The sequence below is a fragment of the Thermobia domestica genome, chromosome 7 (assembly GCF_964235325.1).
Source record: "Thermobia domestica chromosome 7, izTheDome1.hap1.1, whole genome shotgun sequence".
Taxonomy (NCBI): domain Eukaryota; kingdom Metazoa; phylum Arthropoda; class Insecta; order Zygentoma; family Lepismatidae; genus Thermobia; species Thermobia domestica.
Window position 1 is genome coordinate 145,006,264 of NC_137460.1, and position 25,721 is coordinate 145,031,984.

General features: G+C 36.6%; 1 protein-coding gene across 1 annotated transcript; it reads right to left on the reverse strand.

The window, feature by feature from the left end:
* Nucleotides 1-670: 670 nt before the first annotated feature.
* Nucleotides 671-22,177, reverse strand: LOC145690454 (prefoldin subunit 6-like). Its single transcript, XM_081765357.1, has 4 exons — nt 22,017-22,177; nt 15,301-15,371; nt 8,715-8,839; nt 671-1,252 (listed from the first exon to the last, which is right to left on the reverse strand). Exons 1-4 carry the CDS (start codon nt 22,078-22,080, stop codon nt 1,132-1,134), a joined length of 381 nt encoding a protein of 126 aa, XP_081621483.1. The 5' UTR covers nt 22,081-22,177; the 3' UTR covers nt 671-1,131.
* Nucleotides 22,178-25,721: the final 3,544 nt, after the last annotated feature.

Genomic DNA, 25,721 nt, shown 5'->3' on the forward strand with positions numbered 1-25,721 from the left:
CCTTTGAGGAAAGCAATCGATATGTCATGAGAAACATATTAATCCAGACATTGGCTTTATTCATCTTAGAATGTGCATTTTTTCTTGCGTTTAATCGAATACTTTTTTTGTTGTAAATGGTTGAACAGAGTTATTATTTACTCTATGGAAAATACAAAAGAAGATCATTCTAACGCAAGACGAAATCCAGAGAAGTGAGATGAGTTGCGCGTGAATCTGCTAAGCAAGGTGTCAGGAAGCACTGACACAGTACAGCTAATAGCGCAGCAATAATAATAATAATAATAAAAAGTACCTGTACAAATTATTGATATACTACACCAGGTTCCGTTTGGTATCAAGTTTCAATGTGTAATAACTAGCAGTCATATTTTTATAAGATGAACTTAGCTAAAGTTTGAACTATACTAATATTTGAAGAATCATTGAGATACTCGATAAAGAGCTCTGTGCTTACTTATATCTACACCCAAACTCATACTACTTTGTTCTAATTTATCATCTAATATAGGGGAGAAAAAATTGAATTTCTCCAATCAAGTACTGCAATCGGATTCGATATAAAATTATTTTAATATATACTCAGAATTGTTACACTAATGTAGAGATATTAAAATCATTACGTATTGGAGACTGCTTAGGATTATGAGTTTCAAATAGAAGGAATGCATTAAATCTCAAAGAATTATTATTATTTGTTGAAAACTACAAAATTTATATTTTTTGAATACAACTGCGTGTATAAATATATACATTAATTTATTTACATTTTAGATTGATAAAAATAGGATAAAAACTAAAGAACAGTATCAATCGCAACAGACATTCTCGGGTAACTTAAAAAGCACAAAGTTAGTAGCATACCTTTCTTTATTGTTTGTCTTGATCACATAGACAAGCATTGCTGATCTTTTAGTATAAATAAGTACAGGCTGGTTCCTGAATAAAGGACAGCCATACTAAATTCACTGACTGAACGAAGATCCATAAAAGCGATTGCTTGAACACAATTTTCACTTTCCAAAGAATTCTGTTACAGTGAAAATGCGAAAATAATATAGCTTTCTTCGTCTTGTACGTGAACGTTACAATACGTATTTCGTCCGTACCAGTTCAGTTCAACACAGTTTATCATGCTTGCATTGCTGCCTTCACTTGAGCTTGTTGAAACTGATGCTGCAACTTAGCCAAAGCCTCCCGGTGAGTGTCTTGCTTCTTCTCCAAGTCTTTGATCAGATCATCGTGACGTTTCCTAGGGATATCAAAGCGAAACACTTTAAGTAATTAAGTTACGAATGTATCGAAATATCAATTAATAAGAAACAGTTCTTTCAGTAGTTACTTTAATTTTACTTTGTGATCACTATTTACCCATTTGTTGCAATCAACATTTGAACTTTTACCTTTTTAGTTTACACGAATTTCAAATAAACAAATCATTTCTATAGCCACTACCATTTACCTCTACGTCTTCACATTATTATTTTATTCATTTATTGGTTATTTACTTAATTTATAACTTGTACGCAAACTCTTAGCCTGAATCAATTTTCATAGATGCTAACGATTAAAAACTTCCTGCATATTTTTAAAAATTTTATTGCGGGCGAGAATAAACAACGCATTTCAGTTCAAGTAAAGATGTACTGAGATAGATTTATAATTCAAGCATCACAATTTTATTGGTTCTCCTCCTCTCATGAATTTTCATATAATTATACAACCAACTTTTCCTCGTAACTTCGTTATACAACAGTATATTGCCAATACTGCTGAAAACAACGTTGAAGTTAGCAGACCATAAACACCAGATACGTTACTTGTGATTTTAGTCCCTTTCTACACCAAATATATTTTCACGTGGCATGGTATGACATCATATAAGCAAGTGATAAGGTCACAATATAACATTTCGTTTCTTATCCCACTATAGACTGACTTACCTTACTTTCGTAAGTTCACACGGGAAAGAAAATTTTACGTTCAATTACAACAAATGTTCGAATGTGTGTGTGACATCAAACCCTAGCATATATATGTGTATAAGCTTCGTTTTATGTACATTTTTCTTACTCCTCTCTATAGCAGCTCACCAGAAATATAAAACGGCCCTTGTATTTGAACGCTTCTTTTTGAATTAGCTTTTCGTTGATAAGAGGTGAATCTGTACTAGAAAACATCATTACCCAAAGTGATTAACATTGCTGCGGTAGGTGCTAGCTACAATTTCCACGTATATTTGCTGAGGTCATTGCATAATGGTAAAAAAAAAAAAAAAGTCGAATAGAGCAACAAAGCAATATAGGGTAAACTATCCAATAGTCGACCGAATTTGATTACGAAAAACGTAAGTCGGTATTTTGTGTTCTTTCTTTAATTGAATATGTCCAAAAAATGTGTATAGTACTCTGTGCACTCTCTAGAACCACGGGATTATTTTAGTTTTCAAAAATGTTATTACATTAATTTATTACACTTTTTTATTATAAATGTGACAAATTTTCCTGTAGTCGACCACCCAAAATCTAAGTTCGACCACTACGTATACCAGTAGTCGACCAGGATTTCAAAGTTATAAAATTGTCCTTCTAATCTCAGAAATTGATATAAAAACACATTTATAATTCACAATATTTTAAATAAAAATTGTGGCTACCATTGGATCTAAACCACAACATTTTTAAAAAAAATAAATACAGGCCTATTCGACAAATTTGTGCAAATTATATCTGAATGTGCGAAGATGGGCTATTTTTAAAGTTGAACAAGAAACTAACGTAACATATTATAAATATAGTTTATAACAGCAACTAATGACTTCTCTATAGAATAGTTATAGCCTAAATTAATAATAGATATAAATAGTCATTTCGAAGGACAACATTGACTCAGAAGAAAATCCTCATCGCTGCTGTAGCTATCTTCGCATTGATAGAAACAGCTTGAGCATTGGAAATTTTCATACTCTTCTGCAGTATGTGCTTCCAAATCAGGAAGAACGCTCTGTGAATTTTGGGAATGCATGGAAGATGGGTTTTGCACAAACAGTCTGCACAAGTTACACATTCGGGTTGTAATTTATTGCTTTCGTCGATATTTCCTTTGCATTGACTGCAAATTTTATGTTTAATTGTAGCACGTTCCACTGATTCAGGAATACAATAATAATGCTCAGGGATATCAAAAGCACTGTTTTCGCATGGGTTCGATGTTTCTTGCTCATGATTGACACTATCAGGAATGCTTTTCCGGTTCTCAGAACTTGATATCCCTTTGTGTACTTTCTTTCTATTGCCAGAACGCTTGTTGTTTTCTTTCGCTGAAAACTTCTCAAGGCGAGCCTTTTTCGATTTTCTTTTTCTTCTAACTTCCTTCGTTTCATTTCTTCCTTTCACTCATAATAATTTTTCCATTCTACTGAAGATATGGCAAATGGAATTTTGTTCGAAGATCTCGATCTAGTTCCCCGGCAACGTGTTTTCTCAGAGTCTACCTTTGTTGGCCACCACAGATGCTGCTCAAAATTTTCCAATGACGCTTGATTACTTCCAGATTCGGGAGGAACATCTTGCCCGCTGCTGAGAGGAGAATCATTAAATGTCAATGGACTAGTGCTTGTATGCCTAATATCAACTGTTAAAGCCTCAGGAGTTGAGAGTAAGGAACCTTGTTCATTCGAAGTTTCACTGTTGTGTTCAGTTTGATTCTTTGCCTTCTGTTGTACTTTCAGCCAGAACTGAAATAATATTGTTTCTTCATCACGTACACTTGATTCGCCCTGCGAATCTCTCACCATCTCAAATTTGTCCAATGTTTCCAATCCTAGTTCATACTTCATCAGTTCAACAGTATTTCTATATGCCGCAACTGTTGGCTCACAAGTTGATGGAGTTTCACTCGTAGATTGTGGTGGGATTTCACACACACTTACCGCGTGACTGGATTGTGAGGCGTTTGGTGGGACAATGCATTTTGTGTAATCAGCGGCATTTGGGTCAAAGGGAAAGAATCCACACTTTCGGAAGGCGTTCCTTATGATTTCAAGGTTGGCACGATTTTGTATAACTTTAGCTAGAAGTGGACAAAAATCTAACTTGATGAGGACCTTATACGAATTTTCGGTTTTCCATTCGTGGACAGCTTTCCGCCAAGCACCCTTTAAACTTCTAAATACACCTACATCTGCCGGTTGTAATATGTGGGTCGCGTTGGCGTACAAGGCGTACACAATAATGCCATTTTCAGAGCACAAGTTACTAGTGTTCAAGTTTAAATGAGTTCAATGTCCGCCAACGAGGAAAAGCACGGGAAACTTTGTATTTCTTCTTTTCAACCGAGGGAGCAAAACGTTAGCAATGTATTCATAGAATGTTTCAGATTTCATCCATCTACTATCAGATAATCCTAATCCCCATTCTTTTGGTACAGTATTTAAATCTTTGGGTGGCTTCACATAGGGGAACACTACCATAGTTGGCAAAATGCTTCCTACAGCATTGAATCCAGGTAGAACTGTAATTGTATCCTTTTCTGTTCCAGGAGCCACTTCATATAAGTTTTTCCAACCTTTGGGTCCCAAAATTACCCCAGTTTGAGGACACAGTTGAAAGTTTGTCTCATCAGCATTTAGAATTCTTTCTGAATCTTCCAGCAAATCATGACCATTAACGCTAGTTAGGTACTCCTTCAGTTCCTGAAACCAAGATCTGATTGCAGTCTCTGTAACACACGCATGTGCTTTAGATACTGTTTCCTCTGTCCTTTCAGTCACTTCTGGGTGCCTTCTCAAAAATGAATGATACCAGGCAGGACCAGGTCTCCATTCCTCAACGGCGAGACTGGATATGACTACAGCTTCTTGGCAAAAAATAAACAAATTAATGAATTAATCGAACAAGTAGCTTCATAGTGTGAATGAATCTCATTCTCCCTCTTAGCAAGTCAAATAATGGATCAATATTCTGCAAGGAGAGAACACTCAACATTCTTCAGCACCTAAATCAAAGGCATGAGATCCAAGTCTGAATAGAATATTCAAAACTACAATATCAAATATTGGCACGCAATAGGTATTTACAGACATCCAATACTAATCTCTCTCTCTCTGTTTCTAATTCAATTTTCTTCATGTGCCTTTTCAAAGTTTTTCAAATTCATTTTATTTCCTTTTCTTATCACAAATATTACTCTTCTCTAAAGTCGACCACTTTGTTTCCAGTACTCGACCTCCCCGGTCGCCTACTGCTTCCGTTGCTTTAAATTGATTCTTTTGTGATCTAAAGAGCATATTAACTTCAAAACTTTCAAGCCATATACTTTGTTAATTAATTTCTTACGAATTTTCAAAATGGTATTAGTCGACCACCCTGGTCGACTATAGAAATTGACCGTTTGAAAGAATGCAGTAGTCGACCTCCCCCATTCTTTATCCCAAAAGAAACAAATTTTATTATATTCAAGTATTAAACTAAAGAACTAACCCAACACAAGCATTTTGAATATTAAAACCTGAATTAGTAACGGCCATGATTGAATAAACACATTTTTCCTACCCGTTGTCAGTATTCCAAAAAAATATGATCTTTCTGTGTTTCTTCCGTCTCCTGCTATAGTCCTAAACACTTTGGCGCGATTCAGGCTAACCGTATCAAACAAAACAATACAAGTTTGCAGTGATACCAGACAGTGTTTAAAGTTTTCAATAAGACATTCCTTGCAATTCACAATGAAATAGATTTAATCTTAACAATGTATTTTTTCCAAGTGGTCGACTACTAACCTAGGTCGACTATAGCCGGTTCCACCCTAGCTCGATAAATGTAATATTTACAGCTTCAGTAATATAATACAGTTCAATAATATATTTATTAAACTTTACTGTTTGCTGAGTTCTATTTGTTTGGATAAGAACTTTAGAAAGTTAATAATGTATAAATTTTCAAGGTCAGAGTATCATTTGTTCTATAAACCTTTTGAACGTCCTTTCTTCTCTGTAGGTAGAGTTACATTTAAAAGCACTTTGTCCTTCAAACCTTTATTGCTAATCTACATAGGTATCATAACCTCGACATCGGGTCTATAAACTACAGCTATAACAGGTTTACTGTGATTTTCGCATTCACCACCTAAAAATCTATAAAACGGTTGCTTTCGTCTTTGTAAAAGACAAAATCTTTAAATTGTTTTACAATGTTATTTATGAAAGAACAAATCAATTTTCATCTATTATTTTTTTATTGCTGAAATTGAACAACCCTTTACGGACAATGCTAAAGGCAACTATGAAATTATTTTTAATAAGGGTAATACGTATATGTACTTCTAAAGTCTTTCTAAATAAAAGTCGAGTATACTAGTGATTTGTATTATAAGCAACACTTTTACGTAAGTCTTGTATTATCACAAATGAAACGCACTGTTATAATAATATTTAACACTGTTTTAATAATAAATAATACACAAGTCATAGGTCATACGTACACAACATACCTACCTGTATTTAGTACAATGAAAGCAGGTTATCATTCAAATATAACCTTCATGTTAGACCAATTCCTCGATACACATTTAGTAGGCAAAGAAATCAGTCACTGTCCTTTACACCTTCTAATGGTTGGTAAAGCACCGTGATATTAGAAAATGCTGCATGGTCCGAATCAGGTAGTAATCCGAATGAACAAGGTTAGGACATTTTTCGAGACGTGTGTGGTTTCCGTGTTGCAATACGGCGCACTTTCGGTTTACCAATGCAGGATATTTTTGGCGTAGTGCAGCAAACATCCGCTCCAACAATTTTCTTAATGTTAATTAAAACATATTGATTTAATTTTTGTATTTTTTAAAAAAGTTAATAATTACATACTTATGAATATTAAAATTTGCTTTCTTTCGTATTACGTTTGCCAAACTCTTCCTTAAGTCCAATAAAGAACTACCAATAAAAGATTTCCACGCACTCGAGTTGAGAGATGTGGCCCCGCGTAGCGTAGTCGCTAACGCTCTCGCCTTCGGTGCGAGCGGTCCCGGATTCGATTCCCGGTAGGGGCACTCGGTCGAAAAAGTGTAACACGCTCTTTCAGGCCAACCACCCTGAATGAGGTTTTCCTCATTCACACCAGGCAAATGCTGGGGTGGTACCTAATTTATAGGTCCAGGCCTCTTCCTTCCTTCCCCAATCCTTTCTTCCTTTGTTTTCCCCGGATAGTGTGCCCCCTCAAACGTGACGGGCTAAATGGCCTTACATGCCGAGAGCCCAGAAATCTAAAAATCCCAAATCCTAATCGAGTTGAGGGAAAGCTTCTAATACAGGGTGTCTAAGACATTGAGTTTAGGAACTGTAGTATGCTGTATTTCTGGTATCACTTTTTTTTTTATTAACATTCCAATATAAAAATCAAAACTTAACACACTTTTTTTTTTCGTCCCATTGTAAGCATTTAATCTGCACTAAAGAAAGTGGCGAAAGAAGAAAAAAAAAAGTAAGATTTCAAAGTGAAAAATAATAGTTAAGTGTACATATATTGGTCATTTAGCCACTAGTAATGTGTTTGACATTCACACTTATTGCATAACTACAGTAGAAATCCTGCTTTAAGTTTTTTAATGGAATAGGCTCACTATGTACGTAATGCAGTCAATCATATCTAGTCTGGTCTACTTACCTTTGGCTTGAAAAGTTATCAAATAAAAAGCACACTTAACTTTGGTTGAAACTTAAATTTACAAAATTTAATTGTTAATTCAGTTTTTAGAATTTTGAAATTCCAGTATTTCTAGTATGTAAAACAAAATCCAGTATAATTCAAGGACTTCCACTACAGTAGACACCTTGTGATATCTTGATTCGAACTTAGTACTCAGCGCCTAACATAATGACTTTTTAATTTAACTCGCGCCCAAACGTCTGGCGTCCAAATGGCTTCGCGCCCAAACGTCCAGTGTCCAAACGGCGGGGCCCAAACGTCACGTACCGTAATATGTTACCCTAGGGCTGCCATACCTTGACTGATATTCGACATTTTCAGAATCTGCACAAGATTTCCGTAATCAACGAGTTTTTATCCTGTGGTACTCTGCACCTTCCCCTTTCGCGTAACGAATATTTTTGGATTGGTGCTACAGTGTTATGTCCGAGTTCGAACTCATACAGTAGCAGTTCATATATCAGACGTCGTTGAGCACTTACTGTCACTGCCACTAACATCTGACTAAGAAAGAATTACGGCCTCCGTGTTAAATCTCTGACCCTGTTTGACTTTTTAATTTCCGTTGATCATGGCAAACACATGCGCCTGCTGTTTGGGTTGTGGAAATATTGCAAAACTTATGACTTATCCTTGTAAAAGCAAAAACTACTACTTCGTATGTTTGTACGAAATATGGAATTCTTAATTTTATAAGAGATCACTTCATTTTATGTTGCTGAAAGTGGTAAGTCTTTAAGCATGGATCAATGAACAAAGCAACACCGCACTTCTGAGCTTCGAATATGAATTAACAGGAGATAATCCCGAATATAGTATTTTTCTTAAATTAGAATCTCAAATATACATGAGTTTTTATACTAAGGGATTCATTTATATATTTTTAAATTTCCCACTGAAAGAACTTGTTTCAGATTTCAAAATACACTACAATCTTTAGTTTTGCAACATTGATATTTCATATTGTTTGAAAATTACTCTCAGGAATGTTGAAATATTGTATCAACTTACAATTCACCACGTATATAATCCATGCGTTTTGCAACATTTTGCTTCGCTTCTTCTAAATCCTGACGAACTAACACCGGGCCTATTAACTTGAACACTTCCGCATCACTCTTCAACATATCCAGCTCCTGAAATCACATTTTACAAAAATCAGTGCATTTATTCCAAGTGGTAACATAAAATAATGCAATGAAAAATTTCAGGAAATATTCCGAACGTCTACATTGAAACAATAATAAAACATCACAAAATAACACATTTCCGATTATCTTAACATTTTTTCTACGCTGAGCCAATATGTCGAACTTCCTTACCTATCTATCTATATAAACACCCTGTGTATATATATATATATATATATATATATATATATATATATATATACAGGGTGTTTCAAAACAACACCGACAACGTTTGGGAGGTGATTCCTGACACCAAAATAAGACGAAAAATATAGACCAACCTGGGTGCAAAAATGCTTCCTTTTGGAGTTATAGGCTGTCAAAAACATGAAAAAATTAATTTTAAAGGCCCATAGCTCCAAAACTATGGGACCTACCGTAGTCGGGTCAACTTTACTAAGGAACTAATGTGTGTTCTATCCAAAAATACATGTTTCAGAATCCTGCTGTACTTCAGCAACAATTTTTATAGAGGTAATTAGTGAGTACTTCAGATTATATGCCCGTAACCAAATTGCCTGTACAAAAATTGTTGCGTATCTTACCGATACCGTGCTGTCTGATATCGGTCATCTTCGAGCATTTTTATATTTCTCCTCCCCCTCCCCTCTCTTATGAAATTTCAGTATCATAGAAGTTGTTTTTCTCTTAGGAGTGGAATTTTTGGAAACGCTACAATAGTCTTTCTTCATTTTTAATTGAAAATCTATATGCCGAATATAAGGATTAAGCGAATCCTTACATCCCTGAATAAAGAAAGGGAAATCTGAATATTACAAAAATGTCCTCCTTAGAAGTGGAATATTCTAAAATGCTGAAACACATACTTCCTTATCTTTAATGGAGAGTTTTATGACGAGTTTCATCTCTTTAACATCGAGATTTGCGAAATGAAATGAAAATTATATCTATATGTTTTACATCACACGATTATGGCGGCTAGGCTAAAGGTGATGAGGAATGAAAGGGTGGAATCAAGTGGGAGTAAACGGGAGAGTCCCGCGAAAACCCACGCACACGGTGTTTATCTACCACAAAGCTCACTTGGAGAGAGCTGGGATCGAACCAAGGACCTCATGCACCAGAAGTGAACGCCCTACCACTGAGCCACCGCGGCCCCTCCAGGATTCGTGAGCTACACTAGTCTTGTCAAATATCTGGACCTCTCGTTTTGCCTCCCTTAGGTTACATATTTCCAAATAACGTTGCTTATCCCTTGCTTTCGGAGAACAGAGAAAATGAAGTGAAATCTTTCAGTTTTTAAGCTCAACAGTCTTGTGTAGCTATAGTAGACGGTTATGAGAACAAAATGATATTGGAAATGAAATGAAATTAAATCTTGCAGTTTTACATCCCACGATTATGCCGGTTAGGCTAAAGGAGACGGTGATGATGAGAAATGAAGGAAATGGTGGAATGATGAAAGTGGGAGGAAACGGGAGATCCCCGAGAAAAGCCACGAGCACGGTGTTTGTGCACCACAAAATCCACACGGCGCGAGCTGGGATCGAACAAGGGATCCCAAGCACCGGAAATGAATGCTCTACCACTGAGCCACCGCGCCCCCAAAATGATATTGGGTATGAAAAAAGTGGGAGAAAACTGAAGACTAGTCACATGGTGTCTGTCCACCACAAAGCCCATTCAGCGCGAGCTAGGATCGAAACGGGGACCCCACGCACCAGAGGTTAACACTCTACCATTGACCCAACGTGACGAAATGAATATTGTGTCTAAACGCCATGCTTCTACCTGTAGTAGTATGGACTCGGTGACGATGAGTCACTACTCTCATATAATAGTGTATAGACCCATGTGTAGGTCGCCAAATCTTCTAAGATGATTCGAACCACTAATCTTCCACAAAACCTGTTTCAATACATCCGAACAGAAATTCAATGTAACATCATTAAGTGTATGAGTTTGTATGCTGAACTAATTTTCTTTATATCTATTGGAGTATAGGGTTATCCCCGAAATACTACGTTCAGAAATTGTTCCCGAATATGTAGCCCTTTCAATCATGTGATCTGAGGATAAATACAATATTTGTTCTGAACTCGCTTTAATCAAAAATATTTGGCTCCAGTATCCTGCTGGGTCTGGATGTGTACGGAGTCTCTATACCATATTTCTTTTCATTGTTCATCCTCAGCCCTCTCTTTCTTTTCACATTCTTTTGTTCTCTCATTATTATGTGTAGAAAGTTAGGTAAGCGCTCTTCTATCATTCTTTCTACGTATGTATACCAGCGTACTCCATATTTTCCTACTGTTTCTTCAACAGTCTCTTGATTGAAGCTATTTCCATTTTTTTCTCTCCTCAGGAATTTCATTTCTCTTGCTTGAATTCTGCTTCACTCTTTCTTCGTTATTAATCAACTTCCCCCACACAGGTTACTATCGATACGAAGTATGTGTTGTATAGTAGCATTTTACCTTTCTTAGGTACGTTATTGTTTGCAGGCCTCCCAGCAGAACATTGAAAAAATATAGGACAGTTTGGTCTCTACAATAAAATATTACGCTTTAAAGCACAGAAAAAATATAAATGTATTGTAAGAAAATGCCACCTTTCACCTGCCAACCTTCCAAGACTTTTCCAGTATTCATTGCAGATTTTCCGGGGTACCAACAATTTTGACTACAATACACAAACACAAATTAGTAATGCAACTGGAAGTATTATTTCTTTAAGTATACTCCTTTTCATACATTCTGACTTACCCTTTTCACATTATTTTTCTTTTGTTTTTATGTTTTTTGTGCAAACAATAGAATCCGAACAAGGCAACTGAAAATAGTAAAAAGCACTAAAAAAATGCAGCTTCCGTATTGTTAGAATTTAGAAGATATTCGCACTATCTCAGAAGAAAAAGAAATAGTTAACTCTTATTTATAGAATTACCATGACATTTAACACTTTTTACATGTCGTTATTCATACATAATTTTGAATACACGCAAAAATATTAACTATTTTTCTCTACCTTCCTACTATCCTTCTACTTCTTTTATTTACAGATGAACTTTATTTTGACATTATTTTTCATTACTTCGTATCTTTCTAATTAAACATTAAATTATTTGATCAACGTATTTCCTCCCGAAATAAATAATGTAACAGCATTTCATGCAAAATGATAACAGCGTTATAAGAAACTAGAGCATGGCAAGGTTCTCCAGCTAAGCTTCATTGGGCGAGACTAACCACATAGCAAACAAAGAAACAAAGAATGGACATGGGAGAATAGGATAAAACTAATTTTAAAAAAGTAATACATTAGTGAGTATTAGTGCCTAGTCCATCGGGAAAAAAAGCTAAAATACATTTAGCATATTGCTAATATATAGCAATTTTGCCCTTGGCCTGTATTTTTAATAATTCAACCACCAAAAAATATAGGAAATAAAGGACAATATTAAAAAATTGGACAAATATACATAAATTTCCAAAATATACGAAAAAATAGGAAGATAGGACAGCTGGAAGCCCTGTTTGTTGAAGTTTAGCATCCCATTTCAGCAACAAGGCTATATGAGATGTGGACCTACAGTTTTAACGTGGAACCCGAATTAACGCAATGAGTTTAAATTTCAATGCTCTTCCGGACTCGGGAGCACGTACACCAAAAGTGACTGCGCTAGCCACTAAGCCAATGAGGAAGGCTTTCACGTAAATTCTAATCCCACACCCAATGATGCAAGATCTTTCTCCTTGTGCTCTCCTAGTGACTTTTCATCTCATTCAGCTCTGTTGACCATTCTGAGCCCAGGTATTTGAAGTTTTCTAGTATCTTTAATTGCTCTGCTCGTATTTGCATTTGTTAAAACAACTAAAGTATTATTTTTCTCTTGGCTTATAACGGAAGCCACATTCTTCTGCACATCTGTCCCAAGCATTTTCTTTTACCCTAATCGAAATCAGCTCCATAAATCCTACAACAAAACTATGATTGACAAAAAGAGGATTTTTCAGTTTTCAAATTTATGGAAAACCTTGAATGAAGGTATCTCAAAACAAGTTGATCCTTAAATACAGCCAAAGATTATACCAAATGTGATGTAATATTGCAGCATCAGTAAATCTCCTATATACCTAGGTATAAAAATATAAATTGCTTACCTAACTGTTTTTTAATCGATTTTTCAGACAATATGTTAATGCAGCCTTCCCTGGTCTATGTACACTGATGTCCAAAATTATTGTCGCATGTCTCTAAATATGTTGTTGTAGGAATATAATTTGATAACGAATTCGCCCAGTATTTCTTATAATGTTAGTATGTGTATTATCGGCAAAGTCACGTATGTGGTAAATTTCATGTCAAAAGAGCAGTGAATAAGAACAATAAAACGAAAATAAAACTTTCTTGTCCATTTAGCAACATTTTGTTTTACTCATTCTAATTTTCATATTTGTAAGTCTTTTCCTATAAGATTTACCACAAGTATACATTTCCCGATTATACACATAGTATCAGTATTAAAAGTATTCTGCAAAATCATTATTAAATTACATTCTTACAAGAAGACAGTTATAGATATGCGACAATCATTTTGGACATGAGTTTTCATATGCTTGTTAAATGCACACAATGCAAACTTATTCCTATGTATACTTAGATGTAAATATTTAAAAATATATTTCAATGTTCTGTTTGTTAATAACCTATTTAAAAGTAGATACTAAATTTACTCGAAATAAATAGTACTATTTCCATTCGAACCGTTTCCTTCTGTAGCAAACGGCTGGTTTGATGAAAAGTGTAAAAAAAAAAAGGAAGGAAAAAGTTAACAACACAAGTCTTTGTCTCATCTTGTTTGTGACTGCACCAATTATTAGGATGAGACAGAATACATGTTCTGAGTATCTTTGAACTTCGATGTACGACCTTGTATTCTGGAAATCTCTCCTCACCTGCCATCTATTCTCCGTGGACGGACTAAAGCAATTCCCCACTCACATCACCGTATACTAAAGCAAATTAGACTACCACCGAGTTGCGGAAAGCCGCTATATTAAATACAAAACCAAGTATAAATATTGCTGGAAGCAAGTAAATACGAAATAAATAAATGTGACAAAAAGAGTCTGTCACAAGTTCTTGTGCAGAAAACTCCCATCCTGTGGTTTCAAGGGAGGGGGGCTACTTTTGATTTTACAGGTTTTCTAAATTGGCTAATTTTGTACTCTTGACGGTCGCATTCGAGATCTTGAAAATCCATTTTACCAGAACATATCCTACCTTTACATGTTTTATGAAAGACCAATATCTCTGTTTTAAAGTAGTACAAACCGCAACTTTCTATTTTTCGTAGTAACCATGCAGCAGACTGTTGTCTACACCATTGCAAACCCTTATTTTCACGCGTGGCATTAAAAAAAATCCAAAATAGCAGCAGATGAAAAAATTCGATGATCTTTTTCAGCACGTCATTAAGGCAAATATATATTTAAAGAAAAACGATGGTTGAGCACTCCACTCTCCCACCCCCCGTGATCTGACATAAAATAACCCTGCTATACTTATTGCTACTTTCAAAATATATATTTAAAAAACAACATATATTTGAAATATATAACAAATTTATGATTTAGATTTCTGGGCTTTACGGATTTAGCCCGTCACGATTTGAGGGATGACGTCCCTCGACGAGCACGCAATCTGTCGAAAGGGAAGGAAGGAAGCGGCCTGGGACCTATAAGCTAGGTATCACCCCGACATTTGCCTGGTGTGAATGGGGAAAAACCAGGAAAACCTCATTCAGGGTGTTACACTTTTTCGACCGAGTGACCCCACCGGGAATCGAACCCGAGGCCGCTCGCACCGAAGGCGAGAGCGTTAGCGACTACGCTACGCAGGGCCACCAATATATAACAAGAGTTAACACACACACTTATCATCACAATTGTGGAGAGCAAAATTTCCAATACTAAAAACGAAAAAGGAAAAATATCTATGCACACATTAATCATGGTTATAAGCTCGGTGTAATATTCATGTTGAATTAATCGTTCAAGGTGATGATGAGGCACACTTTATTGGATTTTTTTTTTTTTTTTTTTTTAATTTTAGTATTTAGTAATGGTCTTCGTTCACATTGTGCGTACTATGAAGTTTAATATAAATCGTTACCTGAAGTTTTATAAATATACATAATACAGTTTTATATATATATATATACATAAGATGTGTACAAGTACTTCACAAGTTTCTATTCTTTTATAATTTATTTTCTAAGTAATGAAACCGTCCTCTTCTGGGACAGTTCGAACATAGCATGATTAAGTCTAGCTTAGCAGCTATCAAAAGGATTAACTTCTTTACAAATACAAGATTACTAGTAAGTTATTACCAAATATGTATTCTATAGCGTCCATTAGAAAATTGTTGTTTACACTTACCTCTTTGACAACAGTATTTTCATTTAGCTGTCCGTCGAGTTGCTGTCGCTGTGACAGGACCTTCTGATAATCTGTAAACAGTTTTCAAATAAATTTGTATTACTCATTTACTTAGTAATAGAACTTAAGCAAATAGTCATGTTCATTTCAAACTAAAGCTACCCTCTGAATTACTTTCCTTCTTAAGAGAATTTTTTAGATTAGTCTCAACTGAAGATGAAATTAAAAAAAAAAAAAATAAAATAAAGAACGAATGTTTTTTGATTTACGCAAGATTATTCTTGAGACATCATGGGCAAATGTAGAAAACAAGCTTACGATATAAAACCTATAAACAACAATAAAGCAACACGTAAATCAAACAATACATGGATACTCTTCCCATTGGGACCAAAACTGTCTTTTGGTTTGAATAAAGTAGCTAATACATATGGTTTCAGGCTAGCTGTAAATCATTATTTAACATCTAAAAAATAGTTTGCTGATTTTTTAAAGAAGTACTTTCTCAGTAAATCTATCCATGCAAAAGTTTACCAATCCACTTGTCAATATAGTAGTTCATATATTGGTAAAGCAGCAGGAGAATTAATACCTTTAAGAACACATGGGTCATTCCATGCTAAATCACCCAGGGCAATGTCTCAGATTATACTCAAAATTTTTTCATACATAAATACCAATGAAATTATGCTAAAATATTTTTTTCCCCGATTTTTTTGGATAAGAAATCAACCGGGGTGAAATTTTTGAAAAATGTGAATTTCGCGCCAATCTCACTCCCCGGCACTCAGCATCATGAAACTAAAATTATATAACTTCCTTTTTTAAGTTCTTGGGCTCATCCAGGTGTCAAATGAAAGCTAAAGATTTGGTCATATAATCTTATATTTTAGATACTTAGAATTGGGATAAAAACTTAAAATTCGGTATGCTTGTACGTTTTCGTTAGCGTTACCTAAGTGAATCATCAGATATAAACATTTTCAACCGTAGAGTGATTTTATGGGCAACTGAAAAAATCTTTCCCCATGATATTTATACGGGACGTCTTATACACCACAAAATGTTTAGACACTTCCGGCAGGATTAGAATGATGAAATTTGGCATGATTGTAGCCTTCCAGGACTAACCGACAGGAAAATTGCCAAAAGTTAATATTTTTAAATTTTTAGGGGTCTAAAGGAGATGAAGAAATTCCCATGCTATTTAAATGGGCGTTTTCTTAAGATACAAAATCTTATCTTTTAGATAGTTGAAGTAGGAAAAGAAACGATAGAATTGTGGGTTCAAGATAGTGTGTGGGGGCGAAGTCCCCGGATGGGCAGATTAAGGAAATATGAAGAGCAAGTTCACGAAATTCACTGAAGATGCAAAGGCCAATACGTAAGAAATGCGAGACCAGGTAGGCCCGGGACTGGGGGCGGAGCCCCCAGCTAGCCAAAAGCTAGTCTTCGTATATACTGATACACTTTATCACTGACGCGCCTGTTTAATGCAAACGCACCACCGCGCGAATAGAGGTCTACACGGGCTCGGGCCGAGCCCGCGGGCTTACGAAGTATATATCACTTCGGGGCCGGGCCGTAAATTTTCAAATATTTCTCGGGCCTTACTTTGTAAATATACTGCACAATGACATTTATTGGGCTGTTCTTTCTGGAGAACTTTTAAAGCATAACTGAAAAAATAGTCTAATTGCTGTAAATAAAAATACAATTTTGCGTTAATTATTAGGTTTCTGTAATTCGGGATTATTTGATTATCACACGAGCTCCGGCCTAGATGCTAAAACATATTTCGTACTCGGGCTAAAAATTCCGGCCTCGTAGACCTCTACGCGCGGGATCCTTGGCGCACTCCTGCTCTGACTCGGTTACATAACATTCTCGCTTTTTACGGGAACCTAGCACATTAATCTGTTATTTTTCCACAGTCGCTTTTATGGCTAAAATACAGACGGGAGTATTTGTAACCATACGGGATAGGCCTCGTAAAGTAAATCTGCACACATGAATGCAACTCCTACCCTCAGAAACAAAATCTAAAGCACTACTAGCAAATTTCGTGATAAAATAAATTATATAATAGGATAACACATGATCATTTCCAGGGCACATATATTTGCATATATATTAAGAATCGGTACGGAATTGTTTGGGCATGTGCCAAGGTAATAGCAGCTCAGAACGTCTTAGGGAATAATTTAAACCAAAGAAATGACTTTTTTTAAAAAACTTTATGGGCTTAATCTACAGGGTGTCTCAAAAGTCCCTTACCACCCCTATTAAAATCCAAATGGATGTACTTCAGCGAATTTGACGTGGTAGATGAACTTCAGGGTTAGGGGGACACTTTTTGGCGTAGGTTACGCGGACGGCCGCCATCTTGAATTTAACTTCTTTATTACAAACGCTACGTGGGTCATGTGATACATGACTATAGGCTAGAATTTCACCAGAAAACCGAATCTGAAGTCAAAATGCATTTACCTTTATGTGGTAAATAGTTATCCACAATTGAAGTTGTGAATTTGACTGCGTTTCTTTTGTCTTGCAGGTTGTGAATCATGCCGTTAACGAGGGACGAACGCATCCAGATCATCAAAATATGGGGCGGGAGGAATGCCCGCGCTGTGGCTGCCAATTTCAATGCGCTTCATCCACAACGAACACCTGTATCGCATGTTGCAGTGGCACGGTTATTGACCAAATTCGAAGAAACGGGAACAGTTGTGGATAGACCCGTAGTGGACGGCCAAGGACGGCCACGGACGAAGAAACAGCTACTGCCGTGCTGGCCTCCTTTTCGAAGTCGCCGCAGCGAAGCACACGTCGTTTAGCAATGCAGTGTGCCGTGAGTTACAGTTCAGTGCACAGAGTGCTCCAAAGGTATAAGTGGCATCCATATAAGATGCAATTGCAGCAACATTTGTCGGAGGACGATCCCGATCGTCGCGTGCAGTTTTGCGAGTGGGCTATTGAGCAATTGAGGGTAAATCCGCAGTTCGCTATGCAGATACTTTTTTCGGATGAAGCCCATTTCTACGTAAATGGTGAGGTCAATAGGCAAAACATGCGCTATTGGTCCCGTGACAACCCCGCTTGGACAGATCCCTCGAAAATGACCGGTGCAGGGAAAACTATGGTATGGGCAGGCATATGGGGAACAAAGATCGTCGGTCCGTTTTTCATTCCAGGAACGTTAAATGCAGACCGATACCCCGCGTTGTTGCAGGAAAACATAATGCCGGCTCTGATGTCCGAGGATGGTACCTTCCACAGGTTATTCCAACAAGATGGTGCACCTCCCCACTATGGCTTCCAGGTGCGTCAGTTCCTGGATGAACAATTCCCTGGGATGTGGATTGGTCGACGTGGACCAGTGGAATGGCCAGCCCGATCACCCGACTTAACCCCCCTTGACTTCTACCTGTGGGGACATGTGAAGGCTATGGTGTATGCTGTGACAGTTCGTGATGTTCGCCACCTGGAACAACGTATCATGGCTGCCTGTGAACAAATATCCTCAGAAACCTTAATACGTGTCCACAGCAATTGGGAGAAGCGTCTGAACAAGTGCATTGCCCAGCACGGACAACATTTTGAACACATTATGTAATACGAAAGTCACACCTGCAATTGTGGATAACTGTTTACCGCATAAAGATAAATGCATTTTGACTTCAGATTCGGTTTTCTGGTGAAATTCTAGCCTATGGTCATGTATCACATGATCCACGTAGCGTTTGTAACAAAAAAGTTAAATTCAAGATGGCGGCCGTCCGCGTACCCTACGCCAGAAAGTGTCCCCCTAACCCTCAAGTTCAACTACCATATCAAATTCGCTGAAAGTACATCCATTTGAATTTTAATAGGGGTGGTAAGGCTTTTGAGACACCTGTATATCACACTGTACTTTTATTGATGCATTTCTATGTTATTAGGCATGCCAGAGGTAAGATTTGCATATATTTTGATTACTTACACTGTTTTATTTCTTCTAAAAATGTCAAAAATATATGGATCAATAAACGATAATGGTACCACTTTTCTTTCCCCTACATATTTCATTTTCCGTGTAAAAAAATCGATCTTATATCCTAGATATCTCAATTTACACTTAAATAGTTCCTTTAAGCATTATTCTTTGTTCCTGAAGTATATGATTTGTCACCGTTAGCTACCTCCCGTGTAGAGTACATTTGTTTTTTTCTTGGCACGCTCCCCGCCTAAAGGATGGATCTGTCTGCAACACGTTGTTGCCAAGCCACGGTTAAGTTGAGAGTTACAATACCCTAGGAAACACAGCAAAACGCCACACCACTCACAAATCACTGTAACACACTTGTTCGCTTGTGGCAACTAATCACTTCAAATACCCGCCAAATAGCAATAACCTCATGTGATGGGTGGGCTGACAACTAACGTCACCTACACGACAAAACCAATACGACGTCTACTGGATTAAAACATTCACGTGAGTGCTAGCAGAAAATACTTTAAAGACCAACTAAGTGCATTGGCGGGAAGTGTGCCAAGATAAAACAAACGTACTCTAACTGAACCCATTTTTGTAAAAACGATTTAATACCGAATTACTTTCCAAGTTAAAAATCAGACATAGAGCAGCAGTGGTATATGCAAAGATAAATAATGAAAAGTATCATCTGAGCCGCTTAAATTTCTTACATACTCAGGGACAAAATGGTATGCTACATAATTAGGATTAAATTCTCACATGCCCCAACGTGCCAAACCAATATAAGCCTACTATGGTAAGTGAACGAAACCAAACCTAAGCTAAATTAAACTGAACTGAATTAATATGTAATAACTGTCATGTTGTAAAGCTGGCGGGGGTCAACGGAATAACTGTTCTTAATTCAAAGATCTCTTCAAACCACTGAACGTAAGCTAAAATTTATTATTTTCGTATACTAAGTTTACCTGGATCGGTTTACTGTACGGATCCATGTATTAGTAAAATTCACATATTATATTTGTGATTATATTTTAATAGAAATGAAATGAAATCTTTAAGTTTTACGTCCCACGATTATGCTAAGGGGGACGGTGATGATGAGAGTTGAGTTGATTTTGAGTTTAACGTCCCGTTCAGCAGCGAGGCTATATAAGACATGGACCTACTGATTAACGTGGAATCCGAACCACATGAGCTCCCTCCGGGAATCGAACCCGGGTCTCCCACGCATGCACACTAACCGCTCAGCCACGGAGGAGCTCAGGTGATGATGAAAGATGAGTGAAATGGTGGAATGAAGAAAGTGGGAGGAAACGGGAGAACCCCGAGAAAACCCACGAGCACGGTGTTCGTCCACCACAAAGTTCACTTGGCGGAGGCTGGGATCGAACCCGGGACCCCAAGCATCCGGGACCAACGCTCTACCACTGAGCCACGGCGCCCCCCAATATATTTTAATAGACCAGTGCGCAAATAATCGAAACATTTTGTGCTCTTACGCGTGAGATGTGTTATCTATATAGAAATACAATAATCAATATTTAACATACTAGGCACGAATTCATCATACTAAAAACTACTACAACCTATTAAGCACTACATACGAAGTCTACCTGAAGGAAGTGCGCTAACTCATAATGCGGAAGCACAGAAGTGTCAGAGAATTAAGGGATCCCAACATTCGTGAAATTTTGATAAGTAATGTTATTTTGGAATACCAATGTGTAAACAATAAAAACATATCGTCCATAACATACAAATACATAATCCAACACATAAGACAAGCGTTTTTATGCCATATACAGTGTTTTGTATGGTCCTCTTTATGTCTATATCCACTGTCGCAACGTTGCTAGTCCCTGTAGAAGCATTCCCGTGCTTCGCTTCTGCCCTGACTCGGTTAAACAGCATTCATGATACTTAGTTGCAACCTAACACAAGTTGGGGAATAGTTTTGGAACTGGGAGGCCAATACAAAGTTAACCTAACCTAACCGAATCTAATCTGCACAAACAAAAAATACAGAAAATATGCCAAGAAAGTAAGAAAATTAGTAGGGTTGCCATGAAATGAGGCAAGAAATTATGATTTGGAATTTCGTATGTGATGATTAGTAAGTTTGGTAGTAAAGTTAAGTTTCATGAAGATTTCATGATTCAGCAGCATGCCCATTTTATGTCGAGAACAGAACCCAACGAACCCATTTCTACTATTACTACTACCCCTACTCCTACTGCTACTACTACTTATAATATGGATCTGTATAATAAAACTACACATTTTAGTATTTCTACTGTTTTTGTAGGTTTGAAACTGGAGGGGCAACTCTAAACTTAAGCCGTGCTTTTTGCAATTTTATGGTATCCGTACATTGAAACCTCAGAAAGTGAATCTACACACCAAAACTGATTAAGAAAGAATGAGTATACTGTATATATACAATAAATTTACGCATTAATCTGCACCCTAAGTTCTACCCCACAGTCACGGTTGTTAGGTTCTAATACACAAGGATTAATACATGCTCAGTTACATGAAAAAAATATAACTTATTAAAAGATTGTTTTGGCAACTTACTTTAATTTGAAGTTATTGATAAATACATCTATATGGCGATTGAACCCTATATGGCATGTATAGAAAAAGAAATTACAAAACTGGTCACTCACACTTAACCGTAAACCCAAATGCAACCAGTGCAACACAGGTTACAAGAAAAGCTCTAAGTAAATACCTTTCTGAACTTGTTTGTAATTTTCCAGCTCATTTTGCAGTTTCTTTTGTAGTTCTTCCGTCATTGCACTTTACCAAATTTTTCTAATGCTCTCCACTTAGTTCTACACTAACCACACTGTTTCACAAAAAGTACTATCCCAGTGGTCTAACTCACCTTCACCTTCACAAATCCTTTTCTTCTTCCACAAAAAAATTTTTACTGAGGTCGCAATTTTTGAGATTGAAGTTGACAATATCATTGAATTTTTTTGTTAAGAAATTGATTAAACGTTTCTAGTCAATTTTTCAACATGATCTAAAAGTTACAGTCACTGTTCTTACTCACGCAGTTCATGACACAGCAGAACATCCTATTAAGTGATGCCAATTTAGCCTATTTTACGCTAAATCTAGACTTTTTGGAGAGGCATTTAGCCATTCAAATCTACGGAATGGTTATAGACTTAAATATAGCTTATTTTGATGAAACTCTTTTGTCACTTTGGCATTGTTTGTTAGGCGTTAAATTATTTCCAAAATTATATATATATATATATATACAGTGTGCGAATTACATAATCTATATTGGGGGGGGGATAAAATTAGGCCAAAGGACATAGTCTGAAGGTTCAAATTTCAAAATGAGACAATAAATGCCTTCTTACCCCCCATACATATATATATATATATATATATATATATATATATATATATATATATATATATAGGGTAAATGTGCCAGTCCTCGACCACCTAACTCATTTTCTTATGGTCCTTAATCGTTTTTCACTCAATGAAACAACTTAGGAGGATGCAAGTAGCTCACATGTGTTCCTGAAACTATATTTTATCTACACTCTATCCAAAACTGAGATAACTTATACCATTTATGTAATATTAGTCGTAGGAACACCAGTAACTGATTTCTTTTAGTGTTCGACCATTTTTCTTTAATGTTCGACCGCCTACTGTTTAGTCATCGACCACTACTCGGTTAATGTGCTTTTAATTACAGTATGAAGGCTAAAGCATAACTTTACCAAACTAATAGCAACTGTAGATGTTACATCATTAGTTTTTCAGGTGTCACTTCGCAATTTCGCACAATAGTCGCCGAGATTAAGTAATTTTGTGATAGTTTTGTCAAGAAAGGGACCACCAAATTCATTTAAGGTTCAGTGGAATGCAGCACCAAACATGCTTCGTCTTCTCTGGGTTAAAGGGGTATAAACCCCATCTTCTAAATTCGTTTTTAATTACTGATTGTGTTGCTACCTTGTATATCACTCTTTTAATTAGTGGTGCAGAAATAACACGTGTAACATTTTACTCAGTTTCCATGTAGAACTCTCGAAAACGGTTTGAACACTGATACGTCGCAGGGTTGAAGAATATGTGTGTTCTTTGGTGGAAGACAGTAGAGTACTATAGCATGGCTGGAACAAGATTCGCTTACTTCCATTGCCAAGTGAGTCTTGTGACCGTCGATCAGCAGAAGGACTGGTTTCTTAATAGAGGGATCATTCACCCATTTTAGGAAGCCGTTTGCTATCCATTCGTAGTGCTTCACTTCTCATCCAGCCGCTATCTGACCTGACCTGCCTATGAAAATCTCTGAAGAAACTGCACTGATGACGTCCTTTGGAAGATGTCTTACATACAGATATACGACCATCGGGAATACAATTTCTCCTGGTGCGGAAAAAGTGCAAAACAGTGTTAATGTTTCTTTCTCGTTGCCCTTCACCTCGTACATATTTTTCCCGCTTTGGACCCCAACGTCTTTCCTGATTTGTGACACAGTTGAAAGCTGGATTCATAAACATTAAATATTCGCTCAGGATCATTTAGAATATCAGATTGTCCCGTTTGTTTCAAGTATTTCTCAAGGTCCTAAAACCACAAGCGAATGTTTTCCTCGGTTACAGCGTCTTGTTTAAACTTTAGGGACACGATTTGTGGGTGTCTCCTCAAGTAAGTGTAGTACCAGGTTTCACCAGCTCGATTGTCTTTGAACGGCGTTTTGCGTTTTTCTGAATCGACAATTTTTAACACTGTTCAGAAGATCGTATTTCTTCTGTAGAAAGCCCTTTTGCTCACATTAAGGAGTCAGTTTGCTAATCCCTCTTCTTCTTTCTGTGTTAGGTATGGTTCTGGAACTATTTTTCGCTTTTTGGGACTGTGACCATGAAATTTATCCATCAGCGTTACCCGAGGAATTCCATAGATTACTAATGCCTTTCGTATGGAGCGCTTTTTTTTTTTTTTGACAAGCCTCCAGAGCTTTTTGTAGATCCTCGTTTGAATAAGCTGGCAGTTTGAGCTTACGTCTACTCACTCATTATCTCTGAAAGAAACAAAAATTCTTAAGGACATGCAAGGAAAACAGATGTATTCCAGACGTAAGCTGATAGTAGCTATTCCGCTAACGATATTTGAATGCGTTCCACGACGAAACGAGAATAGTGTAGTTCAGTATTAAACGAATTAGACCAAATATAATAAATTTATTATTCAAATTAAATGTCATACCCTAACAGTGTCATTAATTTTCCATGAAAATGTTGGGAAACTACATGAATATTCAGTTACTTGAATTTGAATTTAGTTTATGACCTTTAGGCATCTACGGTTCCGACCGGGACAGGCTGGGGAGAGGATGTTGGAAGTTAGACGGCTAGGGCCTATTTTGAAGATAAGCCAACGCTTTACTATTCTTTTCAAAGTTCGTCTCAGCTGAGACGTTAAGTCTGAATGCTCCTCGAGTCAATTGGAGGTAATCCAATCCTGACAGGGACACGAACACAGAAATATCGAGGATAATTAAAAATACCCTTGCTCTTGAGAGGGATTCGAACCCTCAGTGGATTGCCTCTTCACCATTACCATTGAGCCACGGCCATTCGGTGAATATTCATGTATTAACGGTAAGACTCAGCAGATGATTATGCAAATGTAAATTGATCACTGAATTAGTGTTTGAATCAAGAAATTCTGCGAGAAAATACAAACGCAAAGCATGGTCGGACACTGAGAAAGAAACAGCTAATCTTCGACCAGTACAAATGTATTACGAAAAGTAGTGGTCGAACACTAGTAAATGTTTTCGTATCCCATTATAACTTCAGAATTGGTAACTAGGTACTCATTTCATGCAGATGAGTCGAAAGTTAGTCGTTATTGATATTTCTACAATTTTTCAGTGCTCGACCACCCTGTGGTCGAACACTAGTTAACAAAGAATATTTCATAAGTCATTGTCCGACCACTACATTTTATTGATTTATTCTTCATACCTTACAGTTACCACTAAAATTTAATTACTGAAATGTGCTCTACAGTTCCATATAAGAGAATAATATGTGCATTTCTTACCTGGTGAGATAAAACTAGGGAAAAGCACGAAAAACAGGGCGCTGTCGTTCCCATTTGCAACAGATTAAAGTTGTCGAAAAGTCAGTGCGTCTTCCGTAGGCATACATTGGATTGGCTATTACCGAATGCATGTGCAATATATTTTGACAGTATCTTTGTGATTGGTTCAGAAGAAGCTGCAATTCAATTATAACGGAAAAGCATGCTTTTTTTATCGGAAAATAATCCTAATATATGGTTTTAAAGTGAAAAGTGGTCAGCAACTTGGGGGTGGTCGAAGACTGGCACAACCACCCTATATATATATATATATATATATATATATATATATATATATATATATATATAT

Coding starts and splice junctions, on each gene's coding strand:
- LOC145690454 (XM_081765357.1), bottom strand. CDS start 22,080: ATGACGGAAGAACTACAAAAGAAACTGCAAAATGAGCTGGAAAATTAC. Junction 15,372..22,016: donor TTACAAACAAGTTCAGAAAG/GTATTTACTTAG, acceptor AACTGTTTACAG/ATTATCAGAAGGTCCTGTCA. Junction 8,840..15,300: donor AAAATACTGTTGTCAAAGAG/GTAAGTGTAAAC, acceptor ATGTGATTTCAG/GAGCTGGATATGTTGAAGAG.